Source organism: Bos indicus, chromosome 4 (genome assembly GCF_029378745.1).
Source record: "Bos indicus isolate NIAB-ARS_2022 breed Sahiwal x Tharparkar chromosome 4, NIAB-ARS_B.indTharparkar_mat_pri_1.0, whole genome shotgun sequence".
Classification (NCBI taxonomy): Eukaryota; Metazoa; Chordata; class Mammalia; order Artiodactyla; family Bovidae; genus Bos; species Bos indicus.
Window position 1 is genome coordinate 5095728 of NC_091763.1, and position 27230 is coordinate 5122957.

Consider the following 27230-nt stretch of genomic DNA (forward strand, 5'->3'; position numbering starts at 1 on the left):
ACGTCCCAAACCCCACCACCTCACTCCTCCCAGGCGCCCCACTTCCAGATTCCTTTCTGGCCTCACTGTTTTGGATGTAGATGAAACTCCCTTTAGAACAGAGCCCCCTTCCTCCCTAGAGGGTAACAGCCCTTTTGAAGCTTTTATATATTAATAAAATACAGTCAATGATTATATGTTCATAAACAGTGCACAATATGTATGTATTAGCAATGTTAGCAATGTATGTAATGATTTGCTTTCTAGAGTCTGAATCCTTTTAAAATTTTACTGAAATACAGTTAATTTACAATGTTATGTTAATTTCCACTGTATAGCAGTGATTCAGTCATGTGTGTTAGTCACTTAGTCGTGTCTGACTGTGCGACCCCATGGACTGTAGCCCACCAGGTTTCTCTGTCCATGGGATTCTCCAGGCAAAAATACAGGAGTGGGTTGTCATGCCCTCCTCCAGGGAATCTTCCTGACCCAGGGATCAAACCCGGATCCCCTGCATTGAAAGCGGACTCTTTACCATCTGAGCCACAAGGGAAGCCTATGTGACTCAGTTATACCTACATATTAAGTATACTCTTTTCCATTATGGTTTATCCCAGGATATTGAATACAGCTCCCTGTGCTATACAGTAGGAGCTCGTTGCTCATCCATACTGTGTATAATAGCTTGCATCTGCTCATCCCAATCTCCTGATTCGTCCCTCCACCACCCTTTTTCCCTGGGCAACCACAAGTCTGTTTTCTGTGTCTGGGAATCTGTTTTGTAGATAAGTTCGTTTGTGTAACATTTTAAGTTCCACATATAACTGATATGGTATTTGTCTTTCTCTGTGTCACTTCAGTCAGGAGTAGTCTGTAGTTGCATCCATGCTGCTGCAAATGGCATGATTTTGTCACTCGAGTGTATGTTCCTCGGTTCTTTGTCTCATCACAACAAAGATTTGGAGTGATGGGCATTAAAGCCCCCTCGGCGTGTCTTGGATAGACCGTGTTATAGCTCTCAGGTCTCGAATGCACCATGTTATAGCTGTTACACAAATCAGTGTTACAGCTCAGTGTTACAGCTCTATTTTATTTAGAAGATAGCAGAAAAATCCATCTTCGAGGCGTGAGGGCACGTTGATCCAAAGACATGAGGAGAAGAGCGCCCCAGCACTCGGGGGAGAGAGAGAGAGCTAGCTTTGGCTCCTCTTTTTATATGTTTATCTCTCCCTGGGCCTGTCCTATGTAAATCGGGCCATCCAGGAGTGTTGTTTGTTTTACCTGAGGTCCTCACTCTGGTCCTCGGACCTTCTTTTGTTCTATTTTCGCGGGCTTTTCCCTTCTTTGTCTTTTAGCCACTGCCATTTTGGACTCCTTTTCCCTATTCTATCTACCTAACAATTTCATTCTCTTTTATGACTGAGTAGTACATGTTGTGTATATGTACCGTATCTTCCCAAAGGCTGAATCTTGACTCATAGAATAAAAATAGTGAATGTGAAGAAAATAAAAAAGACAAGGAAGGTCTGCCAGCTGCTTCACACAGCAGTCTCCCTCTGTCTCCCGTCCCTGCCCAAGCCCCTCTCTGGGCAGAATTCCCCCGGGACACTGCCATGGGAGACCAGAGGGCCACCGGACACTTGGGGGACCCTGTGTTCAGGAGAGACATGGGGCATCATGGGGTCTTGTAAAAGTTCTGATTCAGGGGGCCAGGGACTAGGGCTGTGACTTGGCATTTCTAATGAGCTCCCAGATGAAGCTCTGTGCTGAGAACCAAGGCCCTGGACCCTGGTTCCTGGGTGGAGAGGTGGAGTCTGGCCTAGAGACACCCACACAGAGGACAGGGTCTGCACAGGGAGATTCAGTCTGTGAGATGGTCCATGGGGGCGTGGGAGGACATGCTGCCCGCAGAGGGCACGGCCAGGTGCTCCTGATTATCCATGTGTGTGTGTGTGAGAGAAAGAGAGAGAGAGAGAGAGAGAGAGAGTGTGTGTGTGTGTGTGTGTGTGTGTCTACGCAGGTATGTTCAGGGCAGTTTGCAGTGACTCTAGGTTGGAAGCACACTGAACAAATGCCTTCCTGCTTCTGACCCTCAGTCTGGGATGAGAAGGACCAGAGCTTTCTTTTCATCTCATGGTCAGAGTGATGCCCATATTTACCTGGTGAAGAATGTTTGCTGCCCCAGAAGACACATTGTGAGTCTATAATTACATCATAAGTATAACTCTTGAAGGACAGTCTCCAGTAAAGCCTAACGCTTACTTGTGATGCTTCCTGCTGGGTGACCCAGTGAGCCTGGGACCTCCTTTTGGAGGAGATGCTGAGACCAGCTTTCAGGAGGCACCGATCAGGAATCTTGGCACCTAGCATCAGACTGAGATAATCTGATAAACTTGGACAGTAACTGCTGCTTGAACATAAAGAGAGGCAGAAAAGCCAAGAAAAGTTAAAAGGTAAGAAAGGAATGTTTTGCTTCCTTGGCTTGAGAAAAACATACAACATAGATATAGATAGGTATCTGTGAGTATCTATCTGGATCAGAGTATTTGGTTGAACTATAAGAATACATTTTTAATGATGTTTCCTAAGTGATTTGTATTTGATATTGTTTCTTTTAGCATGTTAGATTTCTATCTTATATTATCTGGATGATTTTCTAGCTTTATAACAAAAGTGAAGGCAAGTCATAAATGCAGTGGTTATGGAGTTTGTTTCTTTGAAAATTCAGTTATTTACAGAAAAAAAATACGATTTTCACCTTCCTTTGAATTTCCTTTCCATCTCTGTCTTGGGATGAGTTGAATGCTCTGTGTTGAGTAGAGGCTGGCAGATTGCATGTTTGCATCTTCATCACAGATGACATAGGCCCTCCTCCATACACACCACCATAATGGGACCTGGAACAGTTTCTAAACAACTCATGGAATAAAATTTAAATACTACCAAGCAGGTATGATATTCCTCCATTCAGGTTCCATTAAGTCAGATGTTTACTGGTTCTCCTTCAGTACACACTGCACCTTAGGTATCTGGCTTCCAGGTATTAATTTATGGGGATGGGGGTTGAAATTTGTGCAAATGAAGCTGAGGGCACATATGAACCGTGCAGTCTTTTTGTCACCAAGGAGAGCTGTCTTTGTTTTTCTAAATGCATTTTATGACTCTAACAACATGTGGTGTCTAACCCTCTCTTTAGAGTCATCTCAGTTGATTCGGCTGTGCCAAAAATCACCTCTGCTGCTGCTTTTAGAGACTGACTTCTGATCTTCATAGCCATCATATCCTGGTTTTGTTGCAACATTAGAGTTACTTGCAGCAAAAAATGAGGAAAGGATTTTAAGCTCGCTGAAGGCAGGAGCCATTTATCATCATTATTATTACATTTTCATGACCCTGTCCCTAGCAGCTAGGCCAGTGCCCAGAACCCAGAGGAGGGACCTCACACATGCCTGCTGAGTGCATGTGTATCGCGTTCAGAACTACAGCTGCTGAAAGTCAATTTCTGGTTCATTGTGTTACTAGAAACAAACAATGTAAGCAGAGTTAGGTTACACACAAATATAGAAAAATAAAGTTATTGGTGCTGAAGTTGATATCCCAATTGCCCAGCACTCTGAAGTTTTAGGCTAAGATTTTGAATATTGAATCCCTCACTGGAAAGGGGAAAGGAGACAGAATTTCAGAATAAGAAATGATGTCCCACACTTCTGTGGACAGCTTTGGGAAATCTGTTGCTGCCCCTCCTCTCCTTGATCTACGCGTGTAGGTCGGGGATTCAGGGGACCTGGCAGCCATGCCCGAGGCTGCCTTTCCAAATGCCTGCCAGACACCAATGCGACCACCCAGCCCAGCCTGTTCTGCGACAAGGTCTTTGTCCAGGAGGAGGGCGGGTGTGTTCCTGGGGCAGAGGCAGGTGACAGCAAAGCTGCATTTGAATGTTTCTGATGAGTCACAGTGATGTGGATTGTTTGATTAAGCAGTGTTGGATTGAGGCTTTGCAGCCTCCTGTGGAATAGCACCCTTTCCAAGGGAACTGTAAGTGATGTTACCGTATGGTACCAGTCCTCTGAGGTCCTCAGAGCCCCTTCTTTTCTTGGCCTTTGTCACTGCTACCAAGGGAGCAGTAGTAGCCCCTTGCAGGCCCCCGAGGTGAGGAGAGTGTTCCTCCACTCTTGGGCGCTTTGCTGAGACCAGCATCCTCCACCATCAGGAGGATGCCATCCTTCACCCAGGCTGCCGTCTGAGGAGCAAGGTAGAAATAGTGTTGAGGGATTTCCTTTACTCTTGAGAAACGGAGACTAGAAGTTAGGGTGCATGATTAGAGATTAGAAGTTACAGACTATGTGTGTATCTATTTGGTGTCAGATAATTCTTGGAAATCATTCTCTGGATGTTGCAAGTTCAGCAGGACCAATGAGTCTGGTGAGTTGAGAGAGGTTGAGTCTAGAGCCTTGTTCCAGAACAGAATAAAACTGTAGAGCCATTTCCAAGCTGAATGTGGAGGCAGATGATGGCCAAGGGTCAAGAAAGTCTGAAAGGCTGGCTGTGGTCATTCCCATAGAGGTGTGTGGTCTGTTCCAGACTGGGGCATAGCACACTGGTCCTTATTTGTTCTGCACACAGTCGCCTTCTCAGATGTTTGACCTAAGGCTACTATTTAAAACTGTAGGGGATCCAACAAAAAAAAGTTCAGGACCAGCTAGCTTCACTGGGAAATTCTATCGAACATTCAGAGAATTATACCACTCTTTCTCAAATTGTTCCAAAAAGCACAAAAAGGAAGGAACACTTCCAAACTCATTGTATGAGGCTAACATTACCCTGACACCAAATTCAGAAAGGGACACTACAAGAAAAGAAAATTATAGACCAGCATCCCTGATTAATGTAGATGTAAAAAATTCTCAACAAAGTATTAGCAAACCAAATACCACAATCCATTAAAATGACCATACACAATGATCACATGGGATTATTGCAGGGATGCAAGGATGGTTCAGCATCAGCAGATCAATTAATGTGACATACCACAGTAACAAATTGAAGGATAAAAATTATACAGTCATCTTAACAGAGTCAAAGAAAGGCATTTGACAAAATTCAGCATCCATTTATGATAAAAACTCTCAACGTAGTTGGTATAGTGGGAATGTACCTCAGTATAAAAAAGGTCATCTATGAAATGCCCACAGATAACATCAGACTCAAGGCTAAAACTAAGAACTTTCTTCTAAGATCAGGAACAAGACAAGGATGCTCCCCTCACCACTTTTAATAAAAATATTATTGAAAGTCTTAGATCAATTTGGCAAGAAAAAGAAATAAAAAGCACCCAAATAGGAAAAGAAGAAGTAAAACTATCACTATTTGCAAATGATGTGATACCAAGTATAGAACACTGTAGAGACTCCATCAAAAAAAAAAAAAAATAACTGTTAGAACTAATAAATGAATTCAGTAAAATTGCAGGATTACAAACTCAATATATAGAAATCTGTTGCATTTCTATATACTAATAGCAAACTATCAGGAAGAGAAGCTAAGAAAACCCATTTACAATTGCATATTGAAGAATAAAATATATAGACATATATTTAAACCAAGGATGTGAAAAACCTGTACACTGAAAATTATCAGGCATTGCTGAGAGAAATGGAAGAAGACAAAATGAATGGAAAGATGTCCCATGCTCATGGATTGGAACAATTAATATTTATATCCTTATTATCCAAAGCAATTGACAGATTTATTGCAATCTTTATCAAAATTCCAATGGCATTTTTCATAGAAATGGATAAAGCAATCCTAAAATTTGTAAGTAGCCACAAAAGACCTTGAATAGTCAAAGCAATCCTGAGAAAGAAAAATAAAGCTGAAAACTCTGTGATTTTAAACTGTACTACAAAGCTATGGTAATCAAAATATTATAGCATTGGCATAAAAACAGACAGATCAATGGAATAGAACAGAGCCTAGAAATAAACCCACACATATATGGTCAATTAATTTATGACAAAGCCATAAAAAATATATAGAAAGAACAGTGCCTTCAATAAACGGTGTTGGGAAAACTAGATAGACAAGCAAAAGAATGAAACTGGATCACTATATTACGCTGTAAATAAAAATGAACTAAAAATGGATTAAAGACTTGAATGTAAGACCTGAAACCATGAAACTCCTAGAGGAGAAATAGGTGGTAAGCTCCTTGACGTCAGTTTTGGTGATTATTTTTTGGATTTGACACCAAAAGTGTAGGTGAAAAAAGCAAAAATGAATAAGTGGGATTATCTCAAACTATGGGTTTCTCTGGTGGCTCAGCAGTAAAAAGTCTACCTGCAATTCAGGAGACACAGGAAACACAGCTTTGATCCCTGGGTCAGAAAGATCCTGTAGAGCAGGGCATGGCAACTCACTCCAGTAGTCTTGCTGAGAAAGGCCCATGGACAGAGGAGCGTGGTACCCTGTGGTCCACGGGGTCACAAAGAGTTGGACACAACTAAAGTCACAGAGCACACATGCACAAATCAAACTATAAAGCTTCTGTGAAACAAACAGAAACATCAACAAAATGAAAAGGAATCCAGCTGAATGAGAAAAATGTTGCAAATTATATATTCAATAATGGGTTAATATCTAAAATATATAAAGAACTCATACAACTAGATAGCAAAAAGACCCCTAACGCTTCTATTAAAAATTAGGCACAGGATCTGAGTAGACATTTCTCCAAAGAAGACACAGAAATGGCCAACAGACGCAAGGAAAGATGCTCTACATCACTAATCCTCAGAGAAATGCAAACGGAACCACAGTGAGTATCATGTCCTACCTGATAGGATGGCTCTTTCCAAGAAAATAAAAGATAACAAGTGCTGGTGAGCACGTGGAGAAATGGGAGCCCTGTGCACTGTTGGTAGGAATGTAAATCGGTGCAGCCACTATGAAGAATAGTATGGAGGTTCTTCAAAAAATGAAAAGAGAAACTACCACATCACCCAGTAATTCCACTGCTGCTGCTGCTAAGTCGCTTCAGTCGTGTCCGACTCTGTGCGACCCCATAGACGGCAGCCCACCAGGCTCCCCCGTCCCTGGGATTCTCCAGGCAAGAACACTGGAGTGGGTTGCCATTTCCTTCTCCAATGCATGAAAGTGAAAAGTCAAAGCGAAGTCGCTCAGTTGTGTCTGACTCCTATCGACCCCATGGACTGCAGCCTACCAGGCTCCCCCGTCCCTGGGATTTTCCAGGCAAGAGTTCTGGAGTGGGGTGCCATTGCCTTCTCTGAGTAATTCCACTTCTGGATATTTACCCAAAGAAAACAAAAATACTAACTTGAAAAGATATATATGCTTCCATGTGTATTGCTTATAATAGCCAAAATATGGAGATAACCTAAGTATCCATTGATGAATAAGTGGATATGATGTGGCACGTGTATTGAATGGAACATTATGCAGCCATAAAAAAGAATGAAATCTTGCCATTTGCAACAACACGGATGATGAACCTTGAGGGCGTTATGCTAAGTGACATGTCAGACAAAAAAGATAAACACCATATGATCTCCCTTATATGTGGAATCTAAATAAATAAACATACAAATGAGCTCATAGATGCAGAAATCGGATTGTGATTCCCAGAGGCATGGGGGAGGGGAGGGGACAGAATAGGTGAAGGGAGTCAAAAAGTATAAACTAACAGCTATAAAAGGTATAAAATAAACCTGTCCTGAAGACATCATGTACCGGCCTGGTAACTGTAGTTAATAAGGCTGTATTGTGTATTTTAAAGTTGCTAAGAGGGAAGCTCTTAAAAGTTCATATCACAAGAAAACTGAGTGTGGCAACAGATGCTAACTAGACTTAATATGATCATCTCACTATGTCTACACATAGTAGATCAGTTAAAAAGTAAATAAAATCGTAGTGCATTTCCCCCTCAGTCTGCCCTAATTCAGGGCTTCTACTGCGAGTGTCCATGGCACACAAACTCTTTTGACAACTGCCACCAAATGATAAGGGTAGGCTGGGGAGCTATAACAATAAGTTCCCTAGATTCTGAGACTTAGATCAGAAGTTCTTGATTCTGACCACAGCCCTTCCAGGACTGGAACTGTCCAGGGATGGAAGCACTAACCTTTCAAGGTAAGTGCTTGGTTAGAAGAATCCAAATGACCACCCTTATCTTTCTGTCCATCCATTAAAAGGAATGATTGTGAACAGAGGTTTCTACTGGCCAGTCTGCAGGTTGCTTGGACATCACATCCACTCATATTTCATCAGTGAGAATGTAATGACAGAGTCTCAGATAGCAGCAGAGAGCCGGGGAAGTTGGTCTTGATGGGTGACTGTGTGACGGCACTCAAAATCAAAGAAGGGAGGCTGATGTTTGCTGGAAGCTGGTGGTCCCCAGTGTCACCCCTGAAATGGGACCAAGAGTCTGGCCTTCCTCCTGTCACTGCCTCGTTGTCTGCTTCTTTTCTTGATGGGAGGAAGGGAATGGCTCTCAGCAAACAATCTGAGTTAAAATTAACGCACTGTTTGCAGCCATTTAATTAATTTCCTTTGTAAGAGAATATAAGCGTCTATTGGGTTTCCCAGGTGGCGCTAATGGTAAAAAAAAAAAAAAAAAATTCACCTGGCAATGCAGGAGACATAAGAGATGCAGGTTCGATCCCTGGGTCAGGAAGAGCCCATGGAGAAGGAAATGGCAACCCATTCCAGTATTCTTGCCTAGGAACTCCCATGGACAGAGGAGTCTGGCAGGCTGCAATCCATAGGGTCGCAAAGAGTTGGACACGACTGAAGCAACTTAGCTTGCATGCACATATAAGCTTCTGTGTGAGACTTCAGGCAACTGAGCATGCTGTAAACCAAAAACAGAAGCAACAGGAGAACCTCAGCTATTTCAATTTAGTGACATTTTGTGTCCATTTTTAATTAATAGTATTTCAGTAATGAAATTACTGAAGTTAATTATATTCCAGTAATATGATGTAAGTATTAATACATGATGCTCAGAGGGATTAGGGGCAGGAAGAGAAGGGGACGACAGAGGTTGAGATGGCCGGATGGCATCACCGACTCGATGGACATGAGTTCCGGGAGTTGGTGATAGACAGAGAGGCCTGGCGTGCTGTGATTCATGGGGTCGCAAAGAGTCGGACATGACTGAGGGACTTAACTGAACTGAACTGAATTAATACATGAATTTTTGATTAAATTTCTGATTTGAATTAGTAAGTGGGAATATTACTGAATATTAATTAAAATTCATTCAGTAATGAAATATTACAATGTAAGTTCGTGTGGAGGGATTATATTTACATTTGCTTTAGCATAATGATGTGGACAATCCTTCTTTTTTGTTATTATTTGAAAATGATTTGCTACATATCTTGTAACTATATATTTAATTATCAGTCATAATATTTGGCAGCAATAAAGCAAATTTAACAGTGCAATATTATCAAGGAACAGAGTGGCTGCATTTGAAACTCTAATTCGTGTTCATTTAGCATCAGTCATGTGCAAGTAAAAGGCACCCTCCAATATACGCTATGGGCTGCTCACCAGAGAGTGAAGAACTTAGTCCCCATGAGAGCCAGGACCCAGCCAAGAGGACAGAACTGGGCCCGGGGTCAACTCCACCGACGCTGGAGTTTAACTTTACAAAACAAAGTAATGGTAGCTCCCTGGCAGGCGGGTGGTGGTCCTCAGCTAGTTGTGCGCCTGAGGGTCTTGGTTCCTGAAAACAGGCCTGTGGTCTGGTTTGGCCCATCACTGAGGATCCCTGAGCCGGGCTGAGTTAGAGGATGCCTGTGCTGGAGCAGCCGGAGCATCTGCGTCTCAGACCCAAGAAACAGAAATGCCACAGAGACCCTTACAGGCCAGCCAGCAAGGGCAATAGGAGGTGCCGTTTCCAGGCACACTTGTACTGCTGATTGATTTGTGTGCGAGATTGCTTTTGATTTTGCAGTGATGTCTGCCTTTACCAGCTCTTCCTTAGCAACAGAAAGTGTAGATAAAAACACCCTGTGAAAACACTCATGGCAATGGATTCCCCTAAAAGAAGGGCCTGCTGCTGCTAAGTCACTTCAGTCGTGTCCAACTCTGTGCGACCCCATAGGCGGCAGCCCACCAGGCTCTCCCGTCCCTGGGATTCTCCAGGCAAGAACACTGGAGTGGGTTGCCATTTCCTTCTCCAATTTATGAAAGTAAAAAGTGACAGTGAAGTCGCTCAGTCGTGTCCAACTCTTTGCGACCCCATGGACTGCAGCCTACCAGGCTCCTCCATCCATGGGATTTTCCAGGCAAGAGTACTGGAGTGGGGTGCCATTGCCTTCTCCAAAGAAGGGGCTACCTGGGCCCTGAGAAAATATTAATTGCTAGTTTATTCCAAGTTACTTGTCTATAAACATGCAGACAGCCCCACAAACATGAACGTTGAGGTGACTGGTGTGCAGGCTTTCCCGGGCCCTGGGGGAGGGGAGAAGAGTGAGGCATGGCCCCGGCTCAGGGATGGGCACTGAATGTCACTGTCATGAAAGGGGTGGGATTCAGTGCTTAACAGCAAGCTACACATATAAGGATTTTTCCTGCAAGGCCAAGTGATTGTTCTTTATTTGACTTACAATTAACAAGATAACCCTGTTCTTCGCTTCCTATTTGGCGCTAGTGGTGAAGCGCCTACCTGCCAGTGCAGGAGAGGTAAGAGATGCAGTTTCGGTCCCTGGGTAGGGAAGATCCCCTGGAGGAGGGCACAGCAACCCTTGCCGGGAGAATCCCATGGATGGAGACCCTGGTGGGCTACTGTCCGTGGGGTCACAGATAGTTGGACATGACTAAAGTGGCTTAGCACTCAGGCACCTGTTCTTCACTTCTCACCTTAAATCAGGATTAAACAAGGACCCCTTGTCTGCTTGGGGTCCTTGTCACTTATGTCTGGGTGAAAGGTTGCCATTCCAACCCTAAGACCCTATAAAGTTGTAGTGGAAAAAATAGAGCAGTTTCTCCAAAAAGTCAGAAGGAGACATGTAACCCTTTGAATTGTGGCATTTGCGTCTCTGTCCAGCCTTGAGCAGCCACAGGTGGCTCTCATCTGGATGGTGATGACACCAACCAGAACTGTCTTCTGAAGGTGGCCGGGTGGTTCTCTCCCTCACGTCATCATCTGGGCAGAAAGGCTGCTGAGGGTGTCTGCTTCCTCTCGGAGGATGGACATCTCTCCTGTCCTCTGTCATTTCTCCAGGAAATGTAAACATTATGCTGAGGACAATCAAAACATAAAAAGAAGAATGTTGCCATTTATAAAGAATTATAATGATCTGTGTCAACTCTGGGTATCAGGGGTATTTCCTGGAATTCCATCTCCAGGCTTCTGGGGTTGGTCACTGATGCAAGGAGACTTGCAGTGTGTGTGTGTTCTGTTTCTGGTTGACCAGAAGGCTGGTTTATCCAGCTGATGCATTACTGGGCATATGGGCTACCTGGTGATGCCCAAGCCAAGGTGTGACCCTTCTCCTGCATCTCAGCAGAGCTGGGCTCCCACTCTGTTCTTCCAAGCCTGTGCCTTCTGTGAAAGCAATAAGTACAGTGTTTCATGTGTGGTTGTGTTTGTGAGTGTGTGTTTGTGCAGCTATGCACAGCATGCATGAACATGCACAGAAGTACCTCCCTAGAGACTGACAACTGCCAGCATCTTAAATAGAAAGAAATGTGACAAGGCCTAAAGATTATGATGGCTTTTGTATCTGTGTCCCCGACATTCTGGGGGAAATAGTGAAATAAATTTGTCAGTGACTCAGATCTGTGAACTAGCAAATTCACCAAACACCATAGAAACAAGAAAAACGTGTTGATTCACTCATTTCATAAAATGGACCAGCCAGTTTAAAAATTGCTCATGAAGCAGGAGAGAAAATGTAGCCCTATTGTGGACAGGGGTTACATGTGGAGTGAGGTTCATATACAAACACAGGACTCCTGATGGAAGTGCCGTCTGGGGAGGAGCCGGCGACCTGGACTCAGCTGCCCGTGACCCTGAAGAGCAGACGGTGCAGGGAGCTGCCTGGGACTGATGTTTGAGGGGAGGATAGTCCCCACCATGGTGTTCAGAACCCAGGCATGTGCGACCTTGCTGACAGCGACCTCATCATTAGAGAGGCGACAGGCCCTGGCCGCTCACCCTGACTCACAGAGGGTGGGGGAGGACCCCGGCCCTCAGGCTCAGGCGAAGCATGTGGGCTGTGGGGGCAGGTGGTGCCGGCTCGGTAAAGCAGGCTACAGCCTGCACTGCTCTGATAGTGGGCCTGGCACAAGGGGAGTGAGGCTTGTCTCAGAGACTTGGAAAAGAGCCCAGAAATAGGGGCTGAGGAGTCTGCATTAAAGTCAGAAATGAGGGCTTGAGTATTTTCATGAGAAGAGATTTTTATTATATATATTATTATATTATATGTCCTATAATATATTATGTGTGTGCATGCTAAGTCACTTCAGTCATGTCCAACTCTTTGTGACCCCATGGACTGTAGCCCACCAGGCTCCTCTGTCCATGGGATTCTCCAGGCAAGAATACTAGAGTGGGTTGCCATGCCCTCCTCCAGAGAATCTTCCTAACCCAGGGATCAAACCCATGTCTCTTATATCTCCTATATTGGCAGGCAGGTTCTTTATATATTATATATGTTATATTCTATTATTTATGTATTATATATTATATGTAATGTTATATATTATTTAACTATATATTATTTGTATATCATATAATATAGTATAGTACATTGATATAATAAGTATAATTATTATATATAGTAATATATAATATATAGTGAAAAGTGAAAGTGTTAGTCACTCAGTCATATCCAACTCTTTGCGACCCTATGGACTATAGCCTGACAGGCTCCTCTGTCCCTGGGATTCTCCAGGCAAGAATGCTGGAGTGGGTTGCCATTCCCTTCTCTAGGAGATCTTCCTGACCCAGGGATCGAACCTGGGTCTCCTGCATTGCAGACAGATTCTTTACTGTCTTGAGCCACCAGGGGATTCCCAAGGTGATAGTATATTTAAATCATATATATATTATATCTGTGTGTGCGTACGTGTACATGTTTCCTCACACATGCACACACACCCAGATGCCCTGAAAAGCAGGTGGGGTGCTGTTGGGTAGAGGCCACTGCAGTGCCGGGTCCCTGAAGGACAGGGCCTGTGGGCAGCCACCCCAGAGCCACCTCTGCTGGTTCTGTCACTCACCCATAGGCCTTCGCAGGCTGTTCCTGGGGGCTTACTTGGGGAGCAGAGCCCAGGCAGCTGTGGGTCAGAACCAGAGAGCCTGGTTCGAGGTGGGCAGAGCTCCTGGGGAGGATGCTGTGCAGAGCAGGGGCATTGGGCGGGGGGGCCTGAGAGGAGAGGCTGGGCAGAGCCTCCCGGGTGTCAGCATCATCTCTGTCTCAGAAGCCACTGTGTCTGGGAGAGAAGACAGTGGGGCAGTGGCAGTGGGGCTCCTGTGGGCAGGTCAGGCGGGTACCCCACCTTGGGAAGAGAACCCACACTTTTGCTTCAGGCTGGTGGAGTAGCCCCTTAGAATCCGGTTGGTGAAACAGATGCTGACAGGTGCCCACTGGGAGTCTGAGTTCTGAGAGAAGAAAAGGGGAAAGCAGTAACTCTCTTCCTTTCCTCTGGGGCCCCCATTGCTCCAGCTGTGCCCTGTCCACCTGCTCCACGTGACCTGGGTAGTGAGAGGCAGCCAAGCCTGCCAGCCTGTAAACCCCAAAGTAAGATGGTCCCAGGGACTGCCTCAGGCTGCTGTCCAGAGAGACAGACTTCCCTCCCCTTCTGAGTACCTCCTGCTGTCAGGCCTGCATGGACATCCCTGGCCTGGACGATGGCCTGCTTGGCTGGTTTACTAGACAGATACCCCTGCTAGCTCCCCACATGGCACCCAGAAAGAGAACTGCCCTGCATGTCTCCTGGAATGACAAACAGTAGCAGGTAGATCCGCTTCCCAGTTTCCAGATGGGTTGTAGCGACCGTATTCTGTAACTGTTGTAGTATCTGCTTTTCCTCCTGGCTTGCTCACCTTGTGGTGAAAGGATTAGACATAACCCGCCAAATCTCCTTTGATGTTTCCTCTCTGTTCCCTGCCTGGGATGAGGAAACCGGCATCTGATCCGAAGTCCCCTCTTCTAACCCTCTGGGCTGTTGCCACCTCCTGCAGCTCCCCTGCAGTCACCTTTCTCCTTCTCTTTTTTATTTCCAACGGGAATTAATGTCTTCAAGGGAGAGTGCAGAGTGGGTATGGGTCAGGAGAACTGCAGAATCTTGTCCCTAAAGGTCAGGTGCGCAGACAAGGGCAGGGTGCCCAGGCTGCAAGAGAAGGTCACAGGTGGCCTGATGGAACCTGTAGAGCTTTACAGGTGGACATCACAGGCAGCCTGACGGAACCTGCAGAGCTTTACAGGTGGACGTTACAGGTGATCCTGTAACATGTGTGGCCTGAGGCCCTGTCTCCACGGCTGGCACCCACTGGATCAGCTGTGTCTTCTGCAGGCAGTGGAGCTCAAGAGAGGGATCAGGGGTGGGTCACTGGTGCTTTGTTAATTAATAGTAAAGCTCCAGAATTTATGATTAATCTCCTTAAATCAGATGGAAGCTATTCGAGGTTCCCCTGGAAACGGCATTCGCTTCCTGAGATGCTTTTCCGAGGGTAAGTCTGAGGGGCAGAAATCATGTATAGTTGTTCCCAGTGGAGGTTTGTCACGCGTGGGAACCCCCACCATCCTTGGACTGGAGACCAGGAAAATTGTCCCGGGCTTATGCTTTAAGGCTCTGTCCTGAGAGAAAAGGAAAAACGAGCCACCTCTGCCCTGGGCAGTGTGCTCTGATGGTTCTGGGGAGGACTGTCCAGCAGTGGCTCCTAATCTTGCCTTCCAAAGCAGACGCCTAAGGGCCAGCGAGCCTGTGAAAGGATGCCCGGGGTCATGATGAGCTACAAAAATGCAAACCCAAACCAGAGTGAGGCACCGCTTCACGTCAAGAAGATGGCTATAATTTTTTATAAAAGGAAAATAACAGATAGCGAGTGTTGGCAAGGATGTGGAGGAATTGGAACCCCCTTTTACTGATAGTGGAAAAGATTATAAAACAGTGTAGCTGGAGCACGAAGTATAGACACAGCACGTCTGCTCCGAGGGACCCACCAGAGTCGAGGACAGAGCTTCAAGCCAACACTGGGACACAGCTGTTCACAGTGGCTCAAGTCCCCAAAGTCAAAAACAAGCCTTATGTCTGTCCCCAGGTGAATGGGTTGAACAGAATATGCACTCTCTGTGCGAAGGAGGATTATCCAGCCATGATGAGAAAGTATGCTCTGACCCGGCTGAGACCAAAGGAAGCTTGAAATCTTCACGCTGAGTGAAAGAAGTCAGACCTGGAAACCACGTGTTGTTTGACTCCATTCATGTGAAGCAGCCAGGGAAGTCCACTGAGAGTCAGAAAGCAACCAGGTGGTCGCCACGGGCTGGGGAGATGGATGGTCAGTGGCTACTGAATGGACCAGGGTGTCCTTTTAGAGGGATGAACAGTTCTGGAATTGGATGGTGGTGTCTGGGCACCATCTGGGATGTTCTTCATGCTTCTGAACTTCACATTTTAAAGTGGTTAAAATGATAACTCTTATGTTATACATATTTTGACACTTAAAAAAAAATCAAATACCTACTCCCATCCCAGAGTGTATGCTGAAATTGATCTGGGGTGTGGCTGGCATCTCCCATCTTCAAAAGCTCCAGGGGTTGGGGTCCCAGTGTGCAGCCAAGTTTCAGAACCTGTTTCCCACCGGCCTGTATGGTTTCACACTGTCTGAATGTGATTCTGGAGGATCCGCTCTCTCTGCTTCAGTTTCTTGTGAAAGGGGGTTATGTGATTACCAATCTGGCGGAGCGGTCCCGTGATCAGATGGGTTGGTGTGTGGGAGCTGAATGACCCCACTCATCCCTGCTGTTTCTGCTCCAGTCTGGGGTGGGGTCCCTTCCTTCCCCAACAGCCCTGATTCTCCCCACTCTCAGCCAGCGTCTGCTCAGACTCACTTCTGGAAGAGAGACCACCCTTCTCTGTTTGCCCAGGAAAGTCTGCAAAATGCTGTTGCTGTGTTCTTTCTAACTGGACTTTTTCTTTAGACCCTTGCATAAGGGTCCCATCTTCAGTGGTGAATTTTGGGGTCAATCTTCTACAGAGTGAAGCCTGTGGTTAGCAAAGGATGAGGGATGTCTTTGCAAGTGAGAGAGGGGCGTTTGGACAGTGCCCTGAAGAACTGGTCTCCTCAGCCAACAGACGACTGAATCATACCCACACTTCCTGCTTCTTTAAAAAACGAAAACCCTACTAGTTTACTTGAAGATAAATTTGCTAGAAAAGACATTTTATCAACTTGACTTCCTCCATCTAACGACTCAGTTATCTGCAGTTACAGAGCAGCCTTCCTGATTTGATAGGAGTGTTAGAAATCGTCTGGTTGCTTACAGGGAGAATCTTTCTCATTTTATTGAATAGTTTTGTTTCTATATGGAGAAGAGGCGTCTTTTTCCGTCAGCCCTGAGACCCAGCCAATACCAACCAGCTGCCAGATCCAGCCTGCGGTATTCAAGAAACACACATGAGACACTTGACATGTGAGGCTTGGTGTCCTCTAGAGAAATCCATGGATCTCAATACCTTTATTCATTTATCTCCACTGTGACCATGTAGGCAATCTTACTCCTGGTGAGTTTTAGTAAACAGAACTCTCAGGTGAGCATTCAAAGTCTGCTTCCTTGTAAATTGTAGGAAACTTCACACATTTGAAAGGGAAACCTTTATTATTAAGGTTTTATGGTTCATATGAATTAGAATCATCACTCCTACCTGCCAAAATTGTGCTTGGGTTTGCATCCATTGAAATCTCACATAGACCCACAGCAAGCCATCGCACACGCGCACACACACACACACACACACCCTGTTGTGCGGGTCCGGGTATTTCCCTCAGGTCTCTGCCCGCCTCGTCCCCATGAGCCTAGCACTGAGTTACGCTCAGCTCTCTCCACTCAGCATCACACCACCTCACCCAGGGTTCCTCCTCCACACCCGCTGTGGAGCCTCCACACTGACCTGGGGTCCCAGCGTGCCCACCACCTTCCTGCGGCCAGGCACCTCTGACTTATACCGAGGCTGGTTTCCTTTTCATTCACAAGCTTTTCACAACTTTCTGGCTCTCTAACATGGTCTTGGTGAAAGTGGTCAATTATGAGTAATCAGCGTATTCCAAGCATCCCCCGTGTTTGCTAAAAACTTTTCAGGCTCAGAGTTCCAGAGTATTCAGTGTCTTCCCTGAGTTTAGTTGGAAGGCAGACACTACCAGCTGAATGTTTTGGGGATGTTGTAAGGAAAAATCCAACCAACAGAAGAAAGATCTCTGAAATTGTTCTGAAGCTTGAAACTGTCAGAGAGCTTCCATGACACAGTATTTTGTTGGCCAAATAGCTTATACAACTTATCTTCTAAAGCAATGCCATTTTTCAGGCATTCCCAGGAAGAACATGGCCCTAGAGAATGGCTATTTCCCACTCACATTACACGGTAGAAACTAGATTCCTAAGTTCTGTGTCTCTGCCCATCACGAGGATTCATTCTCACGAAGCTGATGGGTTTCAGCCTCTTTGTTTGCCCTTTGCTCTGAACTGATGCCAGATTTCCAGGGCACAGGAAGACAGGGTACCCCCTGGCAGAGGGATTCAGCCAAGGGTGTGTCCTTCAGGAAGGCTGTGCTCTGAGGATAAGGAAGAACAAGCAGAGCATCCAGGGCAGCGCTGGCAGCCATGGGTGGGGAGCAGTGTTCCCTGCCTTCACATCAGAGCAGCTCTGATAGACCCGGGCTGCCCTGAGAGTGTGGGCAGGAGAGTGAGGTCCGCCACCTATCAGGCTCTGTCATGTGGCCCTGCCTTATATCCCTGCCAAAACCTGTATCCGAAGAAAGGATGATGTGGTAACAGGTCTGACTAACTTCTCTCCCACTGAATTTTTTGATAAAGAGAGAACGAAACAAGGAAGGAAGGAGGGAAGGAAGAGAGAAAGGAAAAAGAGAAGAGCAAAGCTATTGAAATCCTTTCAAAAGGGGACAGCATGGTGAACGGAGAGGAGGGATGCAGGATGCTTGGAACTGACCAGTTGAATCCCATTCCCCAGGAGCTCAGGCATCCTGAGGAGTTCAATTCATTTCCTTGGGCCTCAGCTTTTCTCCCCATTAAAACTCTAAAACCATGCCATCCTAAGAATATCTGGTCTAATTTAGAAGCATGTGATGCTGATAAAATCGTTGATGGCTATTTCAGATTGTACTTACTATAACCAAAATATTTTCCTCAATATTTAGGCCAAAACCTCTGTCTGAATGCCTCACCAACCATGTCAAAAGGTCTCCTTTATCATATGCTTGATTCTCGCAAGGTAGTCTTTTTTTGCCAGAATGAACAATTTTGAGAAATGGGAACAAATAACTCTTCATCCTTACTTCTTTATGAAACCATTTTTTAAAGTTTTTATTGAATTTGTGGCAATATTGCTTCTGTTTTATGTTTTGACCTTTTGGCTGCAAGGCATGTGAGATCTAAGCTCCTCCGGCAGGGATTGAACCCACACCCCCAGCATTGGAAAGTGAAGTCTTAACCACTGGACCACCAGGGAAGTCCCAGAAACAATTTAGACAGAAATGTTTCAAGTACAGCATTGCCCCATTTATCTCAGAAGCATATTCTAGTCAGAGTTCACAGCGCCCTTCCTGTTTCTAGGGACAGAGGCCCCCTTCAGCTGTGACATGGATGCCTGTAGAGTTGCCTGAGGCGGGTGATGTCAGCAACTGCAGCAGAGGATACAGTGGGGCCCACACAGATACGGTGATGCTCACCTTGGGCACTCTCAGTGTCCTGCCCAGTGGATTATGAGTAAATGAGTAAAGAGGAGAACCTGCTCTTTGCAGTCCCTGTGAACCCAAGAATCATTCCAGGGAGACCCAGCACTCCCAGAGCCTTCCCCAGCACTATAGGGAGCTGTCACGGCAGTGCTGGCCCCGTGGAGACCACTCTGCCTGCACGGATGGTCCCGATAGGTTAGGGGCAGAACTAATTCTTAAGGCCAAACCTACAGTCACCCACCCGCCCCTAGGAGCTCACAGCTTCTCAGGATGGCTGCTTGGAAAACCCTCAGGGTTTGTGCCTCTCCCCAGAGAGAAGCCAAGGGAGTTTGTGTCAGTGAAACAAATGTCGCTGGTGTGTCAACAGAACAAAGGGTGTTGCAGTCATCACATCGTCACATTACAGCCACCCAGATGTAAGGGAACTCGGGATGGAAACAGGATCCCCACCATTAAACCAGCAGACACTGCAGCCACCCACAAGGCAGACCCTGAGAAGACTCAGGATGAGAAAACTCCACATGAAGCTGGCTCCAGGTAGCTGAGGTAGATGTCCAAGGGATGATTTCAGTGAGCCAGACTCTTACATCTTCCCATATAAAGAGCAGCGTGATGTCCGGTTCTCCTTAATTAACGGCACTCTTTTGATGTTTCGAGTTGCAAAAATCCCTATATATTCTGGCTCCTCCCACCTTAGCTCTTCTGAGCAGTCTGTCAGAGCTCTCAGAAGGGCTGTGTCCCAGGCTTAAGTCCTCAGTTTTGTCTACTGAATAAAACATAATTCTCAACTTTTCAGCTATGCATTTTTTTTCAGTTGAGCCATCCTGAGAACCCATGAGCTCCCAGGGGCGGGGGGTGGGGAAGGGGTGACTGTAGGTTTGGCCTTAAGAATTAGCTCTGCCCCTAACCTACTGAGACCATCACTGCAGGAACAGTGGTCTCCACGGTTGTTGTTCTGGCTGCAGTGACAGCAGAAGGAGATCAGGATTCACTAGAATTTAGAGTACATTTCAAACAAAAACAAATATACGTATTTAACTCAAAATTAGATATCTATGGCAAAATCAACAGATCCCAAAGCTGTTTCCCAATCCTCAACCTCCAGCTGTGCGTGTGAGATGGGATCAAATTATCATCTTAATTTTTTTTAGTATTTGTTCATGTATGTGGCTCCACCGAGTCTTAGTTGAGGCGTGTGGGATCTTCGATCTTCAGTGAAGGCACATAGGGTCTTCAGTTGCAGCTTGTGTAATTTTAGCTGTGGCATGCAGACTCTTAGTTTCAGCATGCAGGATCTAGCTCCCTGACCAAGGCCCCCTGACCTGGAAGCTGGGATTCTGAGCCACTGGATCACCAGTGAAGTCCCATCTTATCATTTTATACTGAAGGTAATAAATCCGTAGGCTGTCAGTGGTGGTGTGAATTCATGGCATTAGTACTGTTTCCCATCTGACTAGCCCTCCAGTGACCGCACAGGAGGTGTACACCCCACAGTCTGAAGTCCCACGAGTTCTGGGTCCTAAAGGTTGGTGTAAGGCAAATGCAGAGAAAAATAAAGCAAGCTGGGCAGTCAGGCAAGAAAAGGGGAACTTATTAGAGGGAAAAGAGAGGGTGACTGGCCCTTAAGGAGAACCAGTGTCCTCCATTTCTGACGGGGTCTTTCTTATGCCCCGCCAATGAAAAATTCTCTGAAGGGATGGTTAAATTTCAGCCTGTAGTTGAGTCCTGTGGTCACGGAGCCAGAGGTCTGGACCTCCTGGTGGAGATTGTAGCTGGTGGTCTCATAGCTTTGAGAAGGTAGGGCCAGTGAGAAAACAGAAAGTCTTTTGGGCAGTTTGGTCAGTCTCGAGGATCACTGATTTTATTCTCTGTTTGCGAGGTCAACATAATGAGCCATCTTAACAATGAGACCTCTTATGGGCCCTGTCAGTAGGGTTTGCTTTATTCCCGTTTTCATTATCCATTGCTCTTTCTTAATGATTTATTGGGCTTCCATCACAGGAGGAAAAAACTAAGAAAATCTGATGTGACTATGAAAGCCAGAACCCGTCAATTTTTCTGCCAACCTTTGTAGGAAGGTATGACTCACTCCCCTATGAGAAAAGGATTTGATTTTTTTTTTTTTTTAAACGCTATTGAACAGTTTGGACAAGAGCAGGAAATGAGATCCCTCCTGCAGGCAAGCCGTGGTCTGTTCCCGTGAAACTTGGCCACTGCGCAGCAGGAGAAAACCCAACTGGAACAGGAGGCGTGGACCAGGCTGTCTAGACCCTAGGCTACATGGGCCACAGTGCGGTTTACCATCTTATTTTACACTGATATGAATTAGCCTCCCAAACGACATCCAGTACTTAGCAATGTTTCTATCCAAATTATTCTGTGGATTTTTTTTTCTTTATTGTGTGCGCAAATTCCAGGAGTGGGGAAAGAGGGAAACGAGTTAAACCACAAATATCCTCTGGGCAGCCAAGATGTTTTGGCCGCCCCTGGATTGAAAATTGAGAAGCGTTGCTGTGTTTCAGCGATGAGAGGGCTCGGTGGACCGAGAACTAGGGGACACTGACACTGAGGGTGTGAAGCATGGGCTGGGTTTGGGAGAGAGCTGTGTGTGCTCTGTAGAACAGAGTTGGCTAAAAGACCTGTGGTGTCAGAACTCAGCTCTGTTCCAGAGACGTGGACACTGTGAAGCCCGTCAGTGACGGGTGTCAGGACTGGAGACAGCCAGGATCGGTGGCCCTGGGCTCCAACTCTCTGCTGTCAAGGCCATCTCTCTGTGGCCCTGATGAGATCATTCTTACCAAAAATACTTATCAAAGGAGGGAAACCACATATATGGGACACATCTAACGTGACAGAAACACGCTGGGTGCTGACAGCAACTTTGAAGTGAGTGGAAGGTCCTTCGTTTTAAAGATGGAGCTGTTCCTGCTTGTGTGTGCAGGGTGGGCGCTGAGGCAGCCCCCCCACTTCAGGAAAGAGTTGACAGACTCAGAAGTCCCAGTGCTGTAAGGGCAGCAGGGTTACAGAGGAAGAGCCTGAAATAGATATAAAATAGATGCGCTGTGAAGTGCTTTTAACAGAGTGTCTGCACAGAGCCGGGAACATGCTTGGGGCACTGAAGGGACCAAAGTGAGTTCAAAGAGGCACTGAGGCTTCTGCCAGGCAGGCATAGTTGTGGTGAGGACTGAGGCAAGAAGGACTGGCAGTGCCAGTGTAGACAGGGAAGAGGGAAGAAAAGCAATCAGGGTCAGGAATGCGAGGCACCCTGTCACAAAGTCCATGTTTAAGGGATGCCAATGGGTCTGGGCACGCTCCAGAGATGCAGGCAGTGGATAGGGTTCTCTGCTGTGCTTCACAGGCCTTAACAAACCTCTACAGCATGAGTTTGTATCCTCTCGAATGGGGTGGGGGGCATGCGAGCGAGCCAGCCGTTCAGTGTAATGCATGCCCAGCTCCAGACTTGGGTCAGCCTAGCCCTTGCTCTGGTTTGCTTCATTTACCATCCAGACCCAGCATTGTTGAGTGCACTTAAGTTCTTTTGTCTTTTTCTGTGTTCACAGTTGCAATGGAGGTACATGTAAGGTAGATGGAAGTATTTAAGAGTTCATTTTGCATTGGCTCATTTGCTTAGTAGGAGATTTCCCTGGTGGCTCAGCAGTAAGGAATCTGCCTGCAGTACAGAAGATGTGGGCTCAATCCCTGGGTCAAGAAGATCCCCTGGAGAAGGAAATGGCAATGCACTCCAGTATTCTTGCCTGGGAAATCCCATGGAGGAACCTGGCAGTCTGCAGTCAATGGAGTCACTAAAAAGTCAGACGTGACTTAGCGACTGCTTAGTACACATCTGACGTCTGCAAAACTCAAGGATTTGGGAGAAACAACTGACATTTTTTCTTTACGTTTTTATGTGGGAGCCTGGGTTTAGTTTTCTGGGTGTAGGGCTCTTTCCTGTGGGTCCCTGACCTGCTATGGGGATTCTGCTTTTGATTATCAGTATGTTTGATAGCGTCTTGCAGGAAAGCATGAATTGGCATAAGAAGCAGGGATTCCACTTTCCTTTGATGTTAATATTTAAGTACAAGAAAATCTGAGTCTCAAAAATCTTCTCAGGAAACAATACTGATGTAATTGGCAGAACAGAATAGGCTGAGGGCACGTCTTACAGGGCTGCTATTGAGTGGTGAGTTTTCTTTCTATATTTATTTCAAATGTGGTGAGCTGATGGCTCACCCACAAGTTCCTGGTGTGAAATGTAAGGCAGATTTGCCCACCCACTCACTCCTGCTTGTGTGGACTCAAGGGCCCACCAGTTACCAGGAGCTGCTGGGAGCCTGGGACTCGGCTATGACTGCAAAAAGGGAATGGCCACTGTCCTCATGGGGCTCACACCGTAACGGGGGAGAAAAAAAACCATACAAATGCATAATGACCGTAACAGCACATACTGGATGCTCACTTTGTGCCTTGAACTCTCTTAAGCCTCTTTCACCTATTGTAACCCATTTCGTTCTCACCATTTCTCTGGGATGGAGGTACTATTATTGACCTCAATTTTGCAGGAGATAAACTGAGGCAGAGAGAAGTTAGGAAACCTCTCCAAGGTCACCCAGCTTATCAGTGGCAAAGTCACGAGTCCCGGCAGTGTGTCCCCTCATCTTCGGCCTGACCACTCCACTGGCCCTCAGTGTGCACCGCATGGAGTGGAGACGTTGGTTCTGGGTCCCCCTCATCTGCAGCCTGACCACTCCACACACTGGCCCTCAGTGTGCACCGCGTGGAGTGGAGACGCTGGTTCTGGGTCCCCTTCATCTGCAGCCTGACCACTCCACACACTGGCCCTCAGTGTGCACCTCGTGGAGTGGAAACGCTGGTTCTGGGTCCCCTTCATCTGCAGCCTGACCACTCCACTGGCCCTCAGTGTGGACCGCGTGGAGTGGAGACGCTGGTTCTGGGTCCCCCTCATCTGCAGCCTGACCACTCCACACACTGGCCCTCAGTGTGCACCGCGTGGAGTGGAGACGCTGGTTCTGGGTCCCCTTCATCTGCGGCCTGACCACTCCACACACTGGCCCTCAGTGTGCACCGCGTGGAGTGGAGATGCTGGTTCTGGGTCCCCTGCATCTGTGTACTGACCACTCCACGCACTGGCCCTCAGTGTGGACCGCGTGGAGTGGAAACGCTGGTTCTGGGGAGGGTCAGGGCAGGACAGAGGGCATAGAAGGGTAAGGGATGGGCATCCATTTCGGTTTTAATTTGGAATTAGACTGCTAGTTATCTAAATGCTCTTCCCTGCACTAACACTTGCATTATTCCACTAAATAGAACCTAGGAGGAAGAACTGAAAAAAATACATATATATGCCTTTAGTCTGCTCCCTGGATATAGACGTTGCTCCTTGGGAGCAATTAACTAGGGTGTTAGGTTGAATTTGTTTTCAGTTAATTAGGGATCTGTCATGAAGTACTGCATTTGATGGTCACATGAAATATCCAGGGCAGGCTGTTTATACTGCCCTGTCAATTATTTGAAACTTCCCCAAATTAGGAGAAACCTAAGCCCCTTCCAGGCAGGGGGTGAGATGCTGCTCCAGACGGCCAAGATGCACTGCTTCTGCGTTCCAGGAGAAACACACCTGTTGATCTGTTCCTTCCCCTTTTCAACATCTAAGTACTCGGTCTGATGGCAGGTCACAAATTTAAGGAGGCAAATTCATCACTGTAGGTGGATCGAGAGTTTTCCATGATTCTCGCTGGTAAGAATTCCTCATACAGATTTAAACAGTCTTGCTGTTTCCTTCACGATTAGCAAAATAAACCTCATACCAGGAACCTGTTTTATAATGGGGTCTGTGGTCACTTTCCCTGGAGAGTGAAAATAGAAGGGTTTTGCTCTCAAACAAAAGTTTTGTGATTCAAACATTGTTTGTCTGTAAAAACGATGATGGAGAAGCTCTGGTGGGCGTTGGGTGTTCAGTTTTCATCTCTGAGCAGTCAAGCATCCAGAAGCATCTCAGAGTAATGCAGGTTTTCTATTTGTCTCTTCCTCCGACAGGGCTGCTTGACGACCCCGAACTCCCCGTGTGTGAATCCACGTTCTGTTATCCTGGGTCCATCCCTCTCTCTTGGCAACATCTCAGGGGTGTCGGTCAAGTCGGACCTGAAGAAGCGCCGGGCACCCCCTCCTCCAACCCTGCCCCGTGCAGGGCCACCTGTGCAAGACAAGACATCAGAAAAGGTAGGGAGAGGGCATCACGTGGACCAGCTAAATGAACCTGTGAGTTCTCTGGAAGGTCCCTGTGTGCAGTGTCATCCTTCAAGCTTGTGGCTCTAGCAACAAGATGGCTCAGGGTGAAAATGTAAGCTTTATTTAGAAGTCTAGGTGAGGTGCTACATTGCTTCAATTAGGGAAGATCAGAAACTATTTTTGTGCCTTCAGTTCTTAAAGGCTTAGACTTGTTGATTAACATTTATCATTAGCTTTGAAATTTAGAGCATGATTGCTTAATGAGAAAATTGCAAGCTCTGTAAGAAATCTGAAGTGTGTTTAAGATAGGAATGACACATAATATTAATGTAATATAGGTGCCCAAATAATCTACATTCACAGCAAAGCTGAGAAGGTGTTTGCATTAGAAATTGGTTTCTACATGACATAACATCTATTTAGGGAGGCCTTGTATCTGTGGAGCCTTCAGAGCAGAGTGACTTTGCACATGACTCTCTCGTGGTGACCGGCAGAGCCTGCATCCTCATAGCTGGCATCTTCCTCTGGGCTTCTTCCTTCATCTGCCTGATGATGTGCCTTGAAACACTATTTGAAATATCAGACCCTCCCTTTCCAGGGGCCAGGACATTATTTGACAAGTTTCCTGGCTTAAAGTGTGACATGGAAAAAGATTATTTGGATGGGGTGTGGGAAGAATGACACCCTGCTGTGGTCAGGATAGACAGTGTGCTCTGGGCTCTTCCAGAGTTGAGCTCCCTGGGCAGCAGCAGGTCTGCTCCACACAGACTCTGAGATACAGGCTGGTCAGCAGTGTAAAGAGAAGGGCGAGTGATTCCACATTGATCTGAGATGGTTCCCGGCACTGCCCCGTGAATGGGGATATTTACATGGAGCCCCTTTAAGCCCAGCTCTCCTCCAGCAGGAGCTGACTCTCTTCACGCTTTCCTCCTACTCAGTGGTGTCACTTGGCTGACCCATGCCTGTTCATCTCATCCTTGGCATCACACCCTGCGAGTCTTGAGGTCCAGGTTCTTTGGGGCTTATTCATAAACTGACTTTACTGTATCGTGGTTAGCAGTCATGTAAGTGGCTCTGTGGCAGTGTCGTGACTTCTCACTTCCTTTCCTTCCTGGCCTGGTTACCTGTCTATCTGTGTATCCATCTGTCTACTCATTGGTCACCTCTCTCAGTCCCTCCAGGGGTGTTCTTTATCCTTGATCTCAGGGACGCCCGGTGCCCATCTACTGGCTTTTCTAGCCACAGCCCTTGAAATTTGTCTGAAAAGCCTGTAACGCAGTGCATTTTAGATGAAGTGTTTTGATTTGTGATCAAACTGGGATCCACTGGAGGAGGGAATGGCAAACCATCCCAGTATATTTGCTGTGAGAACTTCATGAGTTGTATAAAAGGCCCAAAAGATGGGTCCCCCAGATGTCCAATATGCTACTGGGGAAGGTTGGAGGAGAATTACCAATAGCCCCAGAATGAATGGCTGGGCCAAAGCGGATACTATGCTCAGTTATGGATATGTCTGGTGATCAAAGTAAAATCTGATGCTGCAAAGAACATATTGCATAGGAACCTGGAATGTTAGGTCCACGAATTAAGGAAAATTGGATGTGGTCAAGCAGCAGATGGTAAGAATAATCATTGACATTCTAGGAATCAGTGAACTAAAATGAACGGGAATGGGCAAATTTAATTCATATGACTATTTTATATACTATTGTGGGCAAGAATCCCATAGAAGAAATAGAGTAGCCCTTATAATCAGCAAAAGAGTCTGAAATACAGTACTTGGGTGCAACGTCAAAAATGCCAGAATGATCTCGGTTCGTTTCCAAGGCAAGCCATGAAACATCACAGTAATCCAAGTCTATGCCCCTTGGATGGTGAAGAAGCTGAAGTTTATCAGTTCTATGAAGACCTAGAAGACCTCCTAGAACTAACACCTAAATCAGATGTTCCACTCATCATCAGGGATTGGAATCCAAAAGGAGGAAGTCAAGATATACCTGGAGTAACAGGCAAGTAACAGAACAAAATGAAGCAGGGCAAAGGTTAACTGAATTCTGCCAAG

General features: G+C 46.2%; 1 protein-coding gene across 5 annotated transcripts in view; it reads left to right on the plus strand.

The window, feature by feature from the left end:
* The window catches only part of COBL (cordon-bleu WH2 repeat protein), a 305873-nt gene that overhangs the window by 138230 nt on the left and 140413 nt on the right, over nucleotides 1-27230 (plus strand). For all 5 annotated transcript variants that reach the window (XM_070787414.1, XM_070787417.1, XM_070787412.1 and 2 more), the window contains one exon: nucleotides 24977-25159. In XM_070787414.1, the coding sequence (XP_070643515.1) occupies nucleotides 24977-25159 (183 nt within the window). The remainder of the gene's footprint in view (nucleotides 1-24976; nucleotides 25160-27230) is intronic.